We start from the raw sequence: 18,648 nt of genomic DNA, 5'->3' as shown, positions 1-18,648 counted from the left end.
TAGAAGTCTATAAGATCATCATAATGCTCCTTATGGGCTGATTTGCAGGTGGGAGTGCCCATTACCTCTTGGACCCCTGTGCATCTGCACCAATTGGATGTCTGCCCTGATATACAGTATAATAAATTATATGTAATAATTGAGAGACACGCTGTGAGCTAGTTTCTTGTACATTCATTTTATTATCTCATTTGCATGTAAAATAACCATATCATTTGAAAAATCAAAACCTTTAATCTAATTTTTACCTACTGTATTCTCCCACACCACAATTAAGAACCTATATTCTAATGATCATGTTCACTCTGCATAGGGTAGTAACATTTTTGAGGACATTAAGGCCCTAAAGCAAATCTGATAAAAGTCTACTGAACCCGTTAATTTTGGTGGAATTGGCCAACCATCTAATGTCTATGAAGGCTTCCAGACCCTCAATTACTTCATCTGTTGGCGAAGAGTAATAAGAGGGCCGGATAAGGATTGGTCGGTAAGAATTTAATCTCCCTATCCATTCTGCAGGATGAGCCTGACAGCAGATTACTGCGCTCTCTCAAAACAGAGCAACTGAATGCTCGGCCAAGGTGATTGTTCGGGTGTATGGAGGAATTGAAATAAATAGCTGTCAGATGAATGAGCATTTGGCCAACACTTATTTTTAGGGTCTGTGGACATCTATTGTTTATTTGAACAGTCCATCTATTCCCCAATATACCCAATTAGGAGAAACAAGGGCTTGGAAGGTCTGTGTCTGTGCAGACAACCAACAGCAGAAGTATCTGGTCATATCATTGTTCCTACTGAAGTAATATGCATCACTGGTGGGATATTGAGGCAATTGGGGTAGTCTTAAGCCCCCTTCACACATAGCGAGTTCACTAGCGATGTCGCTAAAGCATCACTGATTTTGTGACGCAACAGCGATATCGCTAGCGATCTCGCTACATGTGACACTTACCTCTGACCGGCCCCCCCGCTGGCTATCGTTGATCGCGCGAGATCGTCCTGGTCCATTTCTCGTCGTCGGCTTCCTGCTGGCGCCGACTAGCGACTCCACGACTCCATGGACGCGGGAGGAAGTCGTCAGCAGAGCTGCCGTCTGACAAGTAACGACCGCCGACCGCTGCTGCATCGCTGGTGAGATCTGCCTGTTTGGCAGCTCACTAGCGACCATTTAGCAATGCACCAGCGATCCTGACTGGGTCATATTATTGTCGGGATTGCTGGTGCATCGCTAAATGTAACGGGACCTTAATAGGTCTACAGCAATCTTATGTGTATGGAAATCTGTGTTATTGTATAAAGATATTTTTGCTGGTTTCCCAGATTGTGAAGAGCATGTTGGCTTTATATAAGAAGAAGTGGTAAAGCAGCAGGAATCACAAACTATAAGGTGATGTGATGCTAGATTAGATATCCTCTTAACTCTTTGTGTGATATTTATCAGCTCTCTCTCTCTCTCTCTCTCTCTCTCTCTCTATATATATATATATATATATATATATATACACTCACATGGAATGGAATAGTTTTCACTTTGCATAGTAAAAATATCCTTTAACGACTGTGGATATTCATTTTGACAATAACTGCATGTAAAGGTCTTTGTTAAGGGGATAATGCAGTGGAAATAGACTAAAACCTATTCAGCACCATACGGCGAGAGTCTTAATAACAGTCATTCATTGTGCTCTGATGACCCCTTTTAACACACTTTACAAGCACACCCTGAAAACCAATTCTAGAAGAGTTCACAGATCCCGCAATTGGTTTCCGTGACAACCGCCCGTCCTGCGGCTCGTTACAGTAGCTCTTAACTAACTCTGTTTTCCGTCTTCTCTTTTAATGAAGCATTATATTATCTTATTACACAAGATCCATTTCAAGAGTAAACACAATTTATGGAGTCATATGAGTCGTATGATTAGAAATTACGCTAAAGCCGGGAATTTCTGCATCGTATAAATAACTTGTGTGAATTTCCCAGGCACTGTTTTTTATTTTTTTCAACCTTAAGTTTATCTCCACCCAATGCATTACCAAACCTTTAACTCGCTCCATATATATCTTTATATCAAAAGAAGAAATCAAAGGAGTGTATTGGTATAAAAAATGTATACATTTTATTAAACACTGATCATAAAATGTTACAAAGAAGTACAAAAATGTAATGATAAGGTGCACAAAGATGGAAAGGAACGGACCACCGGTGCCAATTACCAGCCCCACACGTGTGTATATATATATATATATATATATATACAGAGAGCCGCTCAGTAAATTCAATAATGTCAGTACCGGTCCAATACCATAGAGCATACTGTAGCAAGGAGAGTGACATGTACTGTTATTGGTGGCAGGCAAAAGTCACCGGCCCGAATTCAAAGAAGCCCCCCCGGATAATGGGGTTATCCTAATGAAGTAACCCCTTTAATTACATACTGCATAGTTTATCTACAAAATATTCAGTAATGTATTTAGTAATGTTACTAAAAAACTGGACATACTCTTAGGAAACATGTTTCTGAAGAGTAACGACATCTAAGCGGTCTTTTCTAACTCTGTTTGAGCAGGTCTGCTGCCCTTGACACAAGCACCGCTCAACCGATCAAGTGCTGGCTGGATTCACACATGGACTGGACATGGACCTCTGACTACACTAACGTGGGAAAAATGTCTTCATAAGCAAAATTATTTCTCATCACTTCCCTCCCAGATTATTAAGGAAATGTATAATTATTAAGTCAGTCTTGCGGTTCTCATTAAAACCAAGTGACTTTATGCACCTAGGGAGAGATTTTTCATGTTGGGCTGGTAACACAATGTGATAGTTAGGCTGCCGAGCAGAATAAAATGTTTTGGGTTTTTTTCCTTCACCTCTCCATTGCGGAGATAATAGCAATCAAAGTACTGGCACATAATGAGTTAAATTTTGCCCAAGTGGGTGTTATCAGATAGCAAATCATACAGGAAGAAGGTAACTAAAGTTAACTCATTATGTGCCAATATTTTTATTGCTAATATGGAGAGGCAAAATAAAAGAAAATTATTATATATAGTTCAACATGAAAAATTTGGTGAAAGCCTGCCTTCTGTAAAATTTAAAATTTAGTCCAGAATGCATAATTCCTCCAGTAATGTTACTGTGTCCCTTGATTACGTGTACATGGAAGTTTTACAGTTTGATCTGATGTTCAAGAGATCCACGAGTGCTCTATCAATGGTCCACAGCTGCATGTTGCTAGCTAGCTGGTGGTCTCGGTAAATACTATTGTCCACCAGTGGCCTCATGGACATCATAGAGTTTGTGAAACTTGGCACTAGGGTCAGAAAAATATCATTGGCAGTTGCTAATGGTATAATAGCTATATCAATAATAATATCGAGAGTGGCTCAACATCATTTGCCCTACTATCCTAACTACATCTATTTTATTTATTAAAGGGAAACTGTATAAATTTTGCTTTTTAAATCATCCTATTTCACATGCACCTGAACAATCAGAACATTTATGAACTATTATTTCAAGAATATTAATTTACTAGCTTGGCCTGTGCAAAATTTTTGCACATTGGTCGTCAGGGGCACAGTCAATTTCAGAAAAAGCAAGCTGGTCAAGTGTAAATGTATTTCATGAGATGATGAATACAGACAGGTATTTATATATGTAGATTGGTAATAAAATAAATTGGTTTGATAAGTAGAGGCCCAAAAATGTCTTCCGGTTGAGGTGCCACCTGCAGGTCATTGTGTCTTTCTGCAGATTTCTGAAAATGAATGTTTAAATTGTATTTAGTGATAAAATCATGAATGTGTGGTTTGTTTGGCTGTTTTCTTGCTGAAGGGAGCAAGTTTACCTTTCAAATGGTGTATCATTTGTGTGAGTGGAGCGAAGTAATCAGTGAAAGAGCAGTGCATGTTTACAAATGTGTTTGGATATGTGACTCACCATTTGTGTGTGTGGGGCGAAGTAATCACCGAAAAAGCAGTGCATGTATACATATATGTTTGCATATGTGACTCACCTGCAGTGAAGTGTGCAATCCTCCAATGTACCTCAAATAGGCTGGGCAAGCACTTGAGCAAGCTGGAAAGACCCCAAGGCAAATGTTTGGATTTGTTTGTGATGTCTGTAAGCAGCTTTGTGGTAGTGTGCTTTGGGGTAGTGTGCTGCCACCTGCAGGTAATTTGACCTTTCAAATGGTGTATAATTTGTTTGTGTGGGTGGAGTATGAATGGAGCAAGTGTGCAATTCAATGGGCAGTGCATGTTTACAAATGTGTTTGCATATGTGCCTCACCTGCAGTGAATTGTGCAATCCCTCAATTTGGCTAAAATAGGCTGGGCAAGCAGTTTGTCAAGCTGAAAAGCCCCCAATGCAAATGTTTGGATTTGTTTGTGATGTCTGTAAGCAACTTTGTGGTAGTGTGCTTTGGGGTACTGTGTGTCACGGTCCGTTTTTGGAGCCCTGGCAGAATGTGGATTCTTATAGAAACCATTTACCTTTTTCCCCTGGTAGCCGCTGGGGTTTACTACAACTGTAGTTGTTTTGGTGGTAGTTTTAAATTAACCAACAGGTGATGACTAATCCCCACTCCTTCCTATAAAAGGTCGTCATGTGCAGTAAATCACTGCTGGTAATATTGTTCATTTGTTATCCAACCGTGGTGAGGACTGGACCTACCTGGTGGAGAGGGGGTTAAGCTTATCTGGAGCAGTGGAGTTGCTGCTGGATGCTGATCGGATCCTTACTCTGTTGCTTGGAGCATTTGCAGCAGAGCAAAGCTAAGTTTTGGGTTTTAGTTGCTTTAACCCCATGGTGTCTGTTTTATTTTCCTTTGTGTGTTATTGGGTGCAGTTCACTTTATTCCCTGTCTCACCTCCTGGGGAGGGGGTTGGTGGTTTAGCTCAGGGCTAAACAGGAGATAGGGACAGGTCGGGGACTTGGGCCTCACTACCTTCAAGTGTACCCCCAAGTTAAGAAGCCTGAGGGGCAGTTCAGGGGCCAAGGTTCCATGTCTCCTGCTTTGTCCCAACTGCCCCGTGACACTGTGGTGCCACCTGCAGGTCATTTTTCCTTACTGCAGGTTTATGAAAATTAATGTTTAAACTGCATTTTGTGATCAAATAGTGGATGTGTGGTTTGTTTGGCTATTTTCTTGCTGAGGGGGGCAAGTTTACTTTTCAAATGATGTATCATTTGAATGTGTGTGTGGAGTATGAACGGAGATACAAAGTAATCACCAAAAAAGAGTGTTTAGAAATAATAGAATAGATAACAGCTTTAGTTTTAACACAGGTTTCAACAAGATGTGCTGCTCCATGCTAGAGGTAATGGTACATCTTATGAAAAGTTGTAGTACTAAATTCATATAAGTGAAGTAGGCATTTCTTTCCTTTAAAGTATCATTCCAGCATTTTTTTATTTCAGCACTTGAGGGGTGGCACTAATGTAGGTTCCTTGACCTATTATACATACCAGCAGTTCCTGAGACCATGCTGATTCTGTGCCGCCATCTTGTGACAGCAGCTTCTGATTGATCCAAACTCAGAGGTAACGGTCTCAAGCTCTTAATGTAAGTCTATCAGAGCCTCGTTATGGTCTTGCTCTGGTACTCATATACTTACATTGAGTTGTGAGTGACTTACAGTCTACTCAGCAAACACTGGAGCCATCCAGTAGCTCACAAACTGCTGGAGACCGATAGTGCTGATAAAAGATGAAGACGGTGACAGGGAATTATAATACTAGAGGCAGAGAACTCAGATTAGTAGCACCACTCCAGTTCTCTAATACAAAGAAACACACGAGTGGTGCTTTTATTACTTTTATCATTATCGTTTTCTAGTTTGTCTTTAAATAGGTATGTGTTGCCAGAAAACGACTAACTTTTTAAATTAAATTTTTGTATTATATGTACTGTATTTTTTGCAGATCAACATTTTATTAAAGAAAAAAATATCTTTCAATTTTCACTTTGCTCATTGGAGCTATATCACTAACTAACTTTCAGTCCTTGCAAGAACATTTATCAGCAGCAGATGAAGGACTACTGTAAGAGATAAGAGAGCCCAATTTAAAAGTTCAGGGTTCGTACCGGACACTTAGTGTCCAATGCAAAACCCTGAACATGGACTTCTCCCGGAAGTCTGTTTAATGCTCGGAGTACCGTGTGAAGTCCGGGGTCGAGAGAGAGAGAAAGATATTGTTTTCTTAGATCCAAAGTTTGGATCTTCATTGTTTGTTCTGGTTCAAGTTCGAGTACAGTTCTGGCACCCGAACCAAACCTTGGACTAAAGTTCGGGATGGGTACCAGAACTCGAACTTCCACAGGTCCTGTTGTTCCTAATTGCTATGACCGGTAACAACTCTATACACAGCTGGTAGCACAGGATCCACCATTCGCAATAGGTGATGTTACTGCTGACCCCGCTCCCTCTTCCTCCACAATGATCTTTTCACACGTTCAATAGACTTGTCAACACTTCAGTACCAAACCTGGGGTCAGTCTGTTCCTTGTGGCTAAAGTACATGGGTTGTTTCTTGAAGCAGCAGGAAGTTAGACTGTAAAAAAGCTCTAGTGGCCAGTGTGAAAACTGCAAGATTTCTAATTTGTACTTTCTTTCCTGTGCTTGTGTGGGTTTCCTCCTGCAATCCAAAGACATATTGCTAAGGAATTTAGATTGTGAGCCTCAATGGGGACAGTGGTGATAATGAAGTTGAATATGATGGTGCTACACAAGTAAGTGAAATAAATAAAAAGTTAATATAGCAGGCATTGCACATGCTTACTAAAGCATCATTTGTACAAGGTCCTTTTGGGCCCAAATGATCTGTGAATCTATTGTGATGTTTAGAACTGGACCCCCAGTGACAAAACCTTTATAAACTATCCTGTGGATATGTTGTTTATGTAACAATGATACTACGTTGCCCTCCCAGGGCTGTGGGGTACTCAGTACCGGGCCTGATGAGCTTCAATGGGAGATGTCACGGCAGCTGGGACCCGGCCCGTGGCCCTGGGTGCCCATTGTAACAAAGGGGGAATGTTCAGTGTGCTTATGATGATTAAAGCTTATGAATGAATGAGTCGTGACGCCACCTGTGGTGTTCGGCAATGAAGATGTTAAGCCGGCGCTGCAGACAGATCCTCTGGGACAGATGGTGGGGTGCAGCAATGATGTCATAGCCCTCCACAGGCAGGGCTGTAGTCCCAGGGCAGTGAGATGCAGTGACACGTAGATGGTGTAGTGTCGGGCGCAGGGCTAGGCACAAGGATGTAGCAGTGCTGTGTGTGTTGACGCAGGAATAAGTGGAGGACACCAGGGCATGTAGTTCCAAAGCTTTACTCACAGTCTGTTGCAGGTACAGGTGCCCGCCTCGGTGCCGTGTCCTCTGGGTCAGGGGCTCAGCCAACTTCCAGGCAAGTCAAGCACTCCTTTCCAACACTCCACCAACATACAGTCATATGTTAAAGTTTGGGCACCCCTATTAATGTTAACCTTTTTTCTTTATAACAATTTTGGTTTTTGTAACAGCTATTTCAGTTTCATATATCTAATAACTGATGGACTCAGTTATATTTCTGGATTCAAATGAGGTTTATTGTACTAACAGAAAATGTGCAATCTGCATTTAAACAAAATTTGACCGGTGCAAAAGTATGGGCACCCTTATCATTTTCTTGATTTGAACACTCCCAACTACTTTTTACTGACTTCCTGAAGCACTAAATTGGTTTTGTAACCTCATTGAGCTTTGAATTTCATAGCCAGGTGTATCAAATCATGAGAAAAGGTATTTCAGGTGGCCACTTGCAAGTAGTTCTCCTATTTGATTCTCCTATGAAGAGTGGCATCATGGGCTCCTCAAAACAACTCTCAAATGATCTGAAAACAAAGATTATTCAACATAGCTTTTCAGGGGAAGGATACAAAAAGTTGTCTCAGAGATTTAACCTGTCAGTTTCCACTGTGAGGAACATAGTAAGGAAATGGAAGAACACAGGTACAGTTCTTGTTAAGCCCAGAAGTGGCAGGCCAAGAAAAATATCAGAAAGGCAGAGAAGAAGAATGGTGAGAACAGTCAAGGACAATCCACAGACCACCTCCAAAGACCTGCAGCATCATCTTGCTGCAGATGGTGTCACTGTGCATCGGTCAACAATACAGCGCACTTTGCACAAGGAGAAGCTGTATGGGAGAGTGATGCGAAAAAAGACGTTTCTGCAAGCACGCCACAAACAGAGTCGCCTGAGGTATGCAAAAGCACATTTGGACAAGCCAGTTACATTTTGGAAGAAGGTCCTGTGGACTGATGAAACAAAGATTTAGTTGTTTGGTCATACAAAAAGGCATTATGCATGGAGGCTAAAAAACACAGCATTCCAAGAAAAACACTTGCTACCCACAGTAAAATTTGGTGGAGGTTCCATCATGCTTTGGGGCTGTGTGGCCAATGCCGGCACCGGGAATCTTGTTAAAGTTGAGGGTCGCATGGATTCAACTCAGTATCAGCAGATTCTTGACAATAATGTGCAAGAATCAGTGACGAAGTTGAAGTTACGCAGGGGATGGATATTTCAGCAAGACAATGATCCAAAACACCGCTCCAAATCTACTCAGGCATTCATGCAGAGGAACAATTACAATGTTCTGGAATGGCCATCCCAGTCCCCAGACCTGAATATCATTGAACATCTGTGGGATGATTTGAAGCGGGCTGTCCATGCTCGGCGACCATCAAACTTAACTGAACTGGAATTGTTTTGTAAACAGGAATGGTCACAAATACTTTCATCCAGGATCCAGGAACTCATTAATAGCAACAGGAAGCGACTAGAGGCTGTTATTTTTGCAAAAGGAGGATCTACGAAATATTAATGTCACTTTTATGTTGAGGTGCCCATACTTTTGCACCGGTCAAATTTTGTTTAAATGCAGATTGCACATTTTCTATTAGTACAATAAACCTCATTTGATTGCAGAAATATAACTGAGTCCATCAGTTATTAGATATATGAAACGGAAATAGCTGTTTCAAAAATCAAAATTGTTATAAAGAAAAAAGGTTAACATTAATAGGGGTGCCCAAACTTTAACATATGACTGTATATGCCTTTTCTGAACGTCTCCCTCTTAGCGCCTTTAGTGAAGTACTCACAGTACTGAGTTACACTGGAGATCCTCCTGTCAGATGTTCTTATGAACTCTACTTGTACGGCAGACAGCTGTAGCCTGCTTCGGGGACTCCTTACTACCTAGTCCCGGCTCACTATCGATGCTGTTGTGCCCCCAAGTCTGGTGTGGGAATAAAGTGGTGACAACTTCTATTCCTCCAGTGTCTGCTGCAGGACCATTAGTATCCATACAACCTCGGGGACCGGACCCCAGCCTTGCGCGTAGAACTTGGGAAGGGTTCTCCTCTAACCCTAGTCCTTAATTCTCTTCTTCTCCTCACGTTCCGTATTAATCCTTACCTTCTTATGGAGAGTCAGGCTTTCTATCAAAGTTCCTTTCCTGTGCCAGCGGACCCAGGTCACTGAGGTCGGCTGCAGCACCTCCTTCATCCATCCCACTCAGGGGATCTTCACTCTTCCTCTGACCCTGTCAGACTGACTAAATCCTAAACTCTTCCAGCTCTTTTGATGCAACCTAAACTCCACCCGCCTCCCAGCATGCTTCGTGTTCCAAGCAGGTAGCCACCAAAGGGTGCCCTGCCACACTACTTTGTTGTGTGGGATGCAGGTGTTGGAGCATGGTCAGGTGTCTCCACCTTACCTGGATGGTGGGGTATCACACCTCAGGAGGAGGTGCAGTACCTCTGTGGTGACTGAACCCTCAGGGGCGCCACAATACTGATCCCCAAAAATATATTCAAATATAATTTAGAGACAAGAAATAGAGAATAGAATTATCCACTATAGGAAATGTAAGAGAATAGTCCAATAATACATACATACAATAATAATTTAATATACTACAATAATAATACAATGTAAGAAGATGACATACTCCCTCTAGAAGCTTTGCTGGAGCAGTCCTGGAGCCAGTCAGATCATGAATAAGGAACTCGGCCCAGTCTGTGCATTTCTCTTTTATTCCTGAAAAGAAATGGTTCTAGTTAGTGTAACAATTTATAAGTATAATATTCTATGTAAATATTAAAGTCTTTTTATTTTACATGTATTAGAATACTATTTATACTACAAATCGTCTGTACTTTCCAAAGATACAGTGATTTTAGACCAGGCCATGTTGGATATTGTAATTTTGCAACAGGTTAAAGGTTGGAGAGATCTGTTCTAAGATACAAAACACAAATTGTGCCCACATGCCATTACCAGAACTGTTAAGTTGTGTATAGATAACGTTCCTTTTAATAATAATAAATGTTCTCTTTTTTATGTAGTTCTTTAAAGGATATAACAGAGGTACCAGTTCCACATTATGAATACACCCATATATTAGCGAGTCATTATGATATGAATAAATAAGGAGAATCAGAGTTAATTATGCCATTAAAAATCAGTACAACATTTTATAACAGAAAGTGCAATAATATTAAACATGTAACAATTACAAGAATTTTATGGGTACATGTATCGATCCATGATCGTGAGTCGTGACCCAAGGTAAAAAAAAAAGGGCTGAGGAAAAGGCAAGGGCAAGATAGATTGTGCCAAACTAATAAATAGTATAGTTGATATATATATCAAAGAATGTGCTTTGTATTAATAGAGATCTATATGTAATAAATTGCCCCAAAATTAATAATTTGCGCTATGTTATCCTAATGGGCAACATACCTTCCGTGCTAATAAAGTGGGACATACATTAGATAAGTGTCAATCACATTACCAATAATCTATATTTGAACACATTGCAAGTTTGCAAGAGAAGGAGAAAAGTACTAGCGTTACTTATGGTATTTTCCCATGATATGTGTCTTGCCTTGACGTTGGTCCCGTTCCCCAACGTGTGCAGAAGAAGCCGCATTACACGAAACGGGTTGGGAATGGGACCAAATATGGGTGGAGAGCAGGGCTGCGGAGGGAGAGAGCGGGATGGCCAGTGGAGACAGGGGCTGCTGAGGCAGAGAGCGGGTCTGTGGAGGGAGATTGCGGGATGGCGTTTGGAGAGGGGCTGTGGATGGAGAGCTGGACTGCAAAGAGAGACAGCGGGGCTGTGGAGCAAAAGTGGGGCTGCTGAGGGAGAGAGTGGGATGGCCAGTGGTGACAGGGGCTGTGGAGGGAGAGAGCGGGATGGTGGATGGAGAGCGGGGCTGCTGAGGGAGAATGTGGGACGGCAGTTGCCCGGGCAACGCCGAGCTCTTCAGCTAGTAAGCTATAAAATTGAAAATTCCTGTGTTCTGCAAATCAGAGAGGATTTTTCATGAGTGGAAATTGCAAAGTTGCTAGTTTTTATAAGCACTTTTCAACTTTGCCCAACTAAGAAGTTGGAACAACTCCTTTAAATAGTATGATCTAATAGTTTGTCCCTCAGAGAAAAAAAATGCTGAAATTCAATCTGTGCTCCAAAAATCAAAATTTGACTTACAATTAGTAGCTATATACTGTTTATCCTGATTATTCTTAGACACTATTGGTTGTGAGTTATTTCTAAAGACACAAATTATGGCATATGCATGGGTGAATAGCTTGTACTTATCCCAGTACATTATATACAAACATAATCCAAATGTTCAAGCATTTATATTTTAGCAGTTTCATAGTAATTATATATACTATTCCATTTGCAACAAGCTGTTTGTGTTCCCTTTATTTCTTTGAGCAGTATATATGTATACATATTATGGATGGAAACAAAACTTTAAAAATCCTAGAAAAGAAACCTTTTATGCTATTATCAGGTATAACTGAGACAATAGATTAGGTGGAATTTAAACACAAATAAAGTCAACTATGACAAATTTTGGCAAAGGACTATACAGTAAAATTTATTTGGCCCAGACATATTATTTAACAGTCAGAAGTTCGCTACAAAGTCCTACTCAATGTTATTTAAAAGTATTAAGATATTTCAAATTATTGTTATGTCCAATATACAGTATCATCTGGACAAAAGTTGGTTTGTAATTTCTGTTTAACTGTAGCCCATAAACAATGTGTCTACACGATCATTCATCTATCCACCAGTGTCACTGTATGGCCAGTTTGAGCGACTGTAATGGCCAATGCGGACGAAAACGTCTCTCGTTCACCAGGTGATTGACAGTTGTCCAACCATCAACCTACTTCTATGCAATGTGTGCGGCATCCAACTTTAGTTTCAAAACAAAGGAAGAACTTTACTAATTGATATGATGTCAAATGCCCCGATGTGATCACTAAACAACTACGGCACTGCAGCAAGATGAAACTCTCCTCTCTTCTACAGAGGAAATGTGCTTTTATAAAGTGTTTGCAAGTCTCTATAATCAGTCAGACACAAGAACTGGACATTTGATATTTAGATAAGGAGCCCATCAGAGAAGATTTAATCAATTTGCAGGACCCTGGTCAAGTGGTCACATTAGTATTCTGCCATTCTGCCACTAGCAGACAGGAGATCTGCAAACTTTTCCTCCTGCCACCATCCCTGCGTCCTCTTTTGGTTAGTTGACCTCGCGTGACATCATATGAGCATTAGTTACCCCTCAACGATGACATCATGCCCGACTGGCTAATTAAAAGAGGAGATGGCAGGTAGAAGGAAATTCACAGGGCTCTTTTCTAGCAGCCATGGAATACTGATGTGCCTGCTCTATAAGGGTGCTATGAATCGATTTGGTCATGTCCTGGATCCATAGATGTAGTAGTAGTGACTTGAGACTGAAAACCATGGCGCAACCACATGTATGTCCTGTCCGAAAAAAAAAAATTACCTAACATTCTTTTACGTTACCTCCCTGAACTCTCAGATCAGACCTGGCAGTACTGTGTAGGGTGAGTGGTATTTCTCATCAGGTCCCAGGTTAGCACCCTGTCGTCTGCAGTGTTAATATGTGACCCCATCTATGTTATTAAGTATCTTATATGATTTATACAAATTGTATGGCATTAAAAAAGTGTTTGAAGCTTACAGACGGATAAGTGATGATTCATTCAAGAACAATGGGCGTTATATGTGATCAGGAAGTAAGCGCGCGGTCCACATACATAGACTTATATGCAAAAACATGCACATGAAAAGTCATTCTGAAAGTGGTGGAGGTAACCAGTAAGCAATTCTTCTTTTCACAGCATTGAGGACATTTCCTCCTTCAGGACTAAGAAATGTCAAAAATGACTGTTAAAGCTGTCCATAGTCTGGTAGTAGATATCATGCACCAAGGCGAAATCACAAGCCCAGGTTTCCCACAGTTACATGCCAATTATATTAGTTATTTATGACTTATTTCTTTCCTGTATGACCATCCTATAATTTGATCAGCCTAATCTAATAAGAATTCGAAAATTTGTTAACTGGCATTAAAGGGTTTTTCTAGCATCAGAAAAATATGACTGACTTATTTTTAAAACAGTGCCACCCATGTCTACAGGTTTTGTGTGGTATTACAGTTTTCTATCATTCACTTGCAGAGGTGCTATTTTTGGAAGAAGGCAGTCAAGATTGTCCAAGACTGAACAATAATACGTGGGGTCTTTCCTGCATTACGACCACTTTATGAGCTTCAGCAAATCCTGCAAATTCTGTTAGGGTGGGTTCAAGCACAGCTTTTTTTTTAAGTTTTTTTTTCCCATTATTTTCTGTGCATTTTGATGTTGACTGTGATTCTTTTGGAAAATATGAGATGCACAAACAATGCCATTTCTTTTTTTATACTTTTGGTGCCACTTTTGGACCAATTTTTTTTGCAAACGCGTGATTTTTCATGTGTTTTGCAAAATGTTTCTCTGAAGTAAAAAAAAGCACACATTTATATATAAAAAGCCAGAAAAACAAGCTACTTAAAAAAAGAGAGGCAAAACAATCTAGGAAGAAAGTCAATGGGATAAATTCATACACTACAGAAAATCCAAAAGTTGCAGAAAATCCATGACATACATCGGAATCAGGTGATTTCCTATGAATGGTACAATTGCAGAACTTTCAGCCAGAAAATCTACAGAGTGATTGTATATCAAAAATTGCATCGAAAATGGCATGTGTGAATCCAGTCTTATGGGACTTTTTGTAGGTTTAGGATAAGGGATTTGATAAAGGTCTTTCCAATTTGTACTTGTAAGGGTATGGAACAGTTTCCACGTTCAAGATTACATCAGCATTTGCTGCGGATTGGACGCTGCGTACAGCCGGAGCATACAATCCGCAGCAGCCAGATGTTACAGCATAGTGGAGGGGATTTCATGAAATCCCGTCTCCACTATGCATGCAAGACCACGAGTGACACACCCGAAATTACGGACATGCGGCGCGTCTTTTTAGACCGCAGCATGTCTATTTATTTTGCGTAGACACTCCGTCTACGCAAGATAAATTACACAGTCTATGGATACAAAGCGCTGATACCACATGTGTTTAATGAACACATGCGGTATCTCCACTCGTAGAAAGGGGGACGGCGCTTTGGGTGGAGCGGGGTTTCTGCAGCGTCCAAAGCGCCGGCAATCCTGAACGTGGAAACATACCTTCATTGTAAATATTACTGGAGCACTCATTTTCCCACGTTCTTGAGTTCACCTCAGGTCAGGCTGGGACTCTGCACAACCTCAGTGATGTCAGCAGTAGAGGTATGGATATTGTTGCTTTTTAAAAAAAAAATTATTACAGGAGAAAGATGCTTTCAGTTGGATTGGCTGTGTATTAATTTTGGTCAAAAACTGTCATTAATTCATTAAAATATTTTCTAATTAATGTCTGTGTACTTTTTAACCCTTTAATACTATTGGATTAATAATGGATAGGTGCCTTATTGACACCTCTCCATTATTAACCCGGCTTAATGTCACCTTTCAATTGCAAGGTGACATTAACCCCTTTTTAACCCACATGTCACCACTAAAGGCAGTGAGAATAGAGAGGCTAAGTGCTAGAATTGGCGCATCTTGCAGATGCGCCTTTTCTGGTGTGGCTGGGGGCAGATGTTTGTAGCCGAGGGGGGCAATAACCATGGTTCCTTCCTAGGCTATTAATATCTGCCCTCTATCACTGGCTTTCCCTCTCTGGCGGAGAAAATTGCGCAGGTGCCCACGCAATTTTTTTCCAGGAACATACCCGTTAATTTAACACATTCATGTCCCAAATTTTACACACATACACTAATCTAATTACTAGTCAAAGACATATATGAATCTAAATGAAATGAAATGGTTTACTGTATGTAAACCATGTATCATTTCATGTCGGGGTCTGTAATGATTTGACAGAAGCCGGCAATTGAATTATCGGCTATTCTACTATCTGTCTATGAAATATATATATATATATATCTCAATGACATGTATATATATATATATATATATATATATACACATACACTGCTCAAAAAATAAGGGGAACACTTAAACAACAGAATCTAGCTCCAAGTAAATCAAACTTCTGTGAAATCAAACTTTGTGCTCACAGCCCAACACCGTGTGGCCCTCCAAAGAAATGCCACCCCACACCATTACTGACCCACTGCCTAACTGGTCATGTTGAAGAATGTTGCAGGCAGCAGATCGCTCTCCATGGCGTCTCCAGACTCTGTCATGTCTGTCACATGTGCTCAGTGTGAACCTGCTTTCATCTGTGAAGAGCACAGGGTGCCAGTGGCGAATTTGCCAATCCTGGTGTTCTCTGGCAAATGCCAAGCATTCTGCACGGTGTTAAGCTGTGAGCACAACCCCCATCTGTGGACGTTGGGCCCTCAGACCATCCGCATGGAGTCGGTTTCTAACCGTTTGTGCAGACACATGCACATTTGTGGCCTGCTGGAGGTCATTTTGCAGGGCTCTGGCAGTGTTCCTCCTGTTCCTCCTTGAACAAAGGCTGAGGTAGCGTTCCTGCTGCTGGGTTGTTGCCCTCCTACGGCCCCCTCCACCTCTCCTGGTGTACTGGCCTGTCTCCTGGTAGCGCCTCCAGCCTCTGGACACTACGCTGACAGACACAGAAAACCTTCTTGCCACAGCTCGCATTGATGTGCCATCCTGGATGAGCTGCACTACCTGAACCACTTGTGTGGGTTGTAGAGTACGTCTCATGCTACCACGAGTGTGAAAGCACAACCAACATTTAAAAATGACCAAAACATCAGCCAGAAGGCATTGGTACTGAGATGTGGTCTGTGGTCCCCACCTGCAGAACCACTCCTTTATTGAGTGTGACTTGATATTTGCCAATAATTTCCATCTGCTGTCTATTCCATTTGCACAACAGCATGTGAAATTGATTGTCAATCAGCGTTGCTTCCCAAGTGGACAGTATGATTTCACAGAAGTTTCATTTACTTGGAGCTATTCTATTGTTTCAGTGTTCCCTTTATTTTTTTTGAGCAGTGTATGCATGATCCAAAAATGAAGGCAGCACTCCAGAGAGGAAAATTACAATGTGGTTTATTGGCCCATATGCGACGTTTTGGTCCCAAGTGTGGACCTTTCTCAAGCTTGGTTTGTTATATACCTGGAAGGTTTTTTTTGTACCCCATGTGTCTTTTTGGTGCTGCTTTTTTATTTCTGTATATATATATATATATATATATATATATATATGTATTCTATGTGTATATATCTATTCTTTCTTTTCTATTTTAACCTGTCATTGGGATCCATTATATGTCCATTTTGCACGCCGGGGAGAAAATCATGCCATACGGATGTCACACGGATGCTTAGAAGCGAGAAGATCGCATCCTCGCATTGTACACGGATGACATACGGATCACTGTTTATGAAACATTTGTGCGATTCTCGTACGTGAAAAATGGACCGATTTTTTATACGTTGTGTGTGACTCCAGCCTAAGAAAAAAATCGCTGACATCTGAAAAAGTCCTAAGGGCTCATTCAGACGTGAGTTTTTCACATGTGTTCTCTCAGTGTTTTTCACAAACATACCTCACACCCATTATAGTTTTTGGGTGGAGTTCATATGACAGTGTATTTTTGCAGGCAAAAACCACAAGAGACATCTGATTTTGTTCCAAGACACAGATCAAACTCGCCAAACCAAGTTTGTGGGTCAGTGAAAAAAATTGGGCAGCACCAGAATGCCGCCATATATGTGCTGGAGAAACTTCCATCAGTTTTTTTTTTTCTTATCAGAAAGGGCTCGTTCAGGATGATGATATTATACGGACGTGTCCTGTTGAATAATAATAAAGCGGAACACTGACCAATGTATTGCAATAGAGCTGTTCAGATGACAAATTTTTCACATGGATCAAGAGTCTAGGAAAATTGCTGCCTACACTATTCTCTCCTGAGTCTCAGCTGGAACTCACTCATTCAGGTCTATGGGTGTTGCAAAAAAAAAAACCCACAGATCCCATACGGATCATCCATATAGCATCCGATTTTCTTGTGGATACACTGCCATTATATAGGAAACTATATTTGATAATTTACATTTTACACTGTTAATGTATAAAATCAGATGCTAAACAGACAATAAAACAGTCACATGGATGGCACGATTGACATTATGGATGAAACTTGGATGATTTTTCATACGCTCGTCTGACCCCAGTCAAAAACTGATAAAACTCTGCAGGTAAAAACTGACACACTGACCAAATACTGATAGAAATCTGATTATGGAGCATCTTCTCAGAACTTTTAGCTGTGCTGTTCCTCTGTTATTCCTCCTAAAGATGTATAAATAAACTGCAAACTATTAGTTGGGGTCTGTCACAGCACACAGATAGGGTCCAAACAGTGCTAACAGTATCAAGGCCCCATGCACATTAGACTAATGTAGGCAGAACCCACTGATATCGATGGGTTCAGCAGAAGGTCTAATGTGTATGGGTGAGTGGACCAACTGATGGTCTGGAGAGATGTCTATTGCCTTGTTCTCCCGGAGACAAGCCGCCGGCTGATGTGTAACTCGATGGTTTTCTCATAGAGAACGCAGGAGCACTTGGCCAAAAGTACACTCCTGTGCTTGGTAAAGTTGGCCGAGATGGCTGAAGCATCATTTAGCTGATAGCCATCTAATCTGCATGGCCAACTTTAAGGTACTGTCACACTTAGCGATGCACCAGCGATCCCGACCAGCGATATGACCCGTTCAGGATCGCTGGTGCATCGCTAAGTGGTTGCTAGTGAGCTGCCACACAGGCAGATCTCACCAGCGACATAGCAGCGGTCAGGGGTCGCTACTTACCTGTCAGACGAGGCGATCCTGATGTCCTCCCGCCCGCGTCCACGCGTCGCTCGTCGGCGCCGCAGGAAGCCCAGCAGGAAGCTGACGACGAGAAATGGCCCAGGCCGTTCTCGCGCGATCAGCGATAATCAGCGGGGGAGCCGGTCGGAGGTAAGTATCAGACATAGCAATATCGCCAGCAATATCGCTATAAAGTCACAAAACCAGTGACGTTACAGCGATATTGTTAGCGATATTGCTTAGTGTGACAGGCCCTTTAGACGCAGTTCTTTGACAAGAAGAACTTAAACACCCAATGGTCAACTTATTCATTGCTTTTTGGGAGGGATAGCAGAGGAAAGGC

At 41.3% G+C, this 18,648-nt stretch overlaps 1 protein-coding gene across 3 annotated transcripts in view; it reads right to left on the bottom strand.

Annotated features, from left to right (window-relative positions):
- The window catches only part of SFMBT2 (Scm like with four mbt domains 2), a 371,940-nt gene that overhangs the window by 139,763 nt on the left and 213,529 nt on the right, over window positions 1-18,648 (bottom strand). For all 3 annotated transcript variants that reach the window (XM_073589037.1, XM_073589038.1, XM_073589039.1), the window contains one exon: window positions 10,012-10,100. In XM_073589037.1, the coding sequence (XP_073445138.1) occupies window positions 10,012-10,100 (89 nt within the window). The remainder of the gene's footprint in view (window positions 1-10,011; window positions 10,101-18,648) is intronic.

The sequence above is a fragment of the Dendrobates tinctorius genome, unplaced genomic scaffold, assembly GCF_039654945.1.
Source record: "Dendrobates tinctorius isolate UK_male_01 unplaced genomic scaffold, ASM3965494v1 ptg000105l, whole genome shotgun sequence".
Taxonomy (NCBI): Eukaryota; Metazoa; Chordata; class Amphibia; order Anura; family Dendrobatidae; genus Dendrobates; species Dendrobates tinctorius.
The sequence above is the reverse complement of the archived record's forward strand: the minus strand, read 5'-3'. Positions and strand labels throughout refer to the sequence as shown.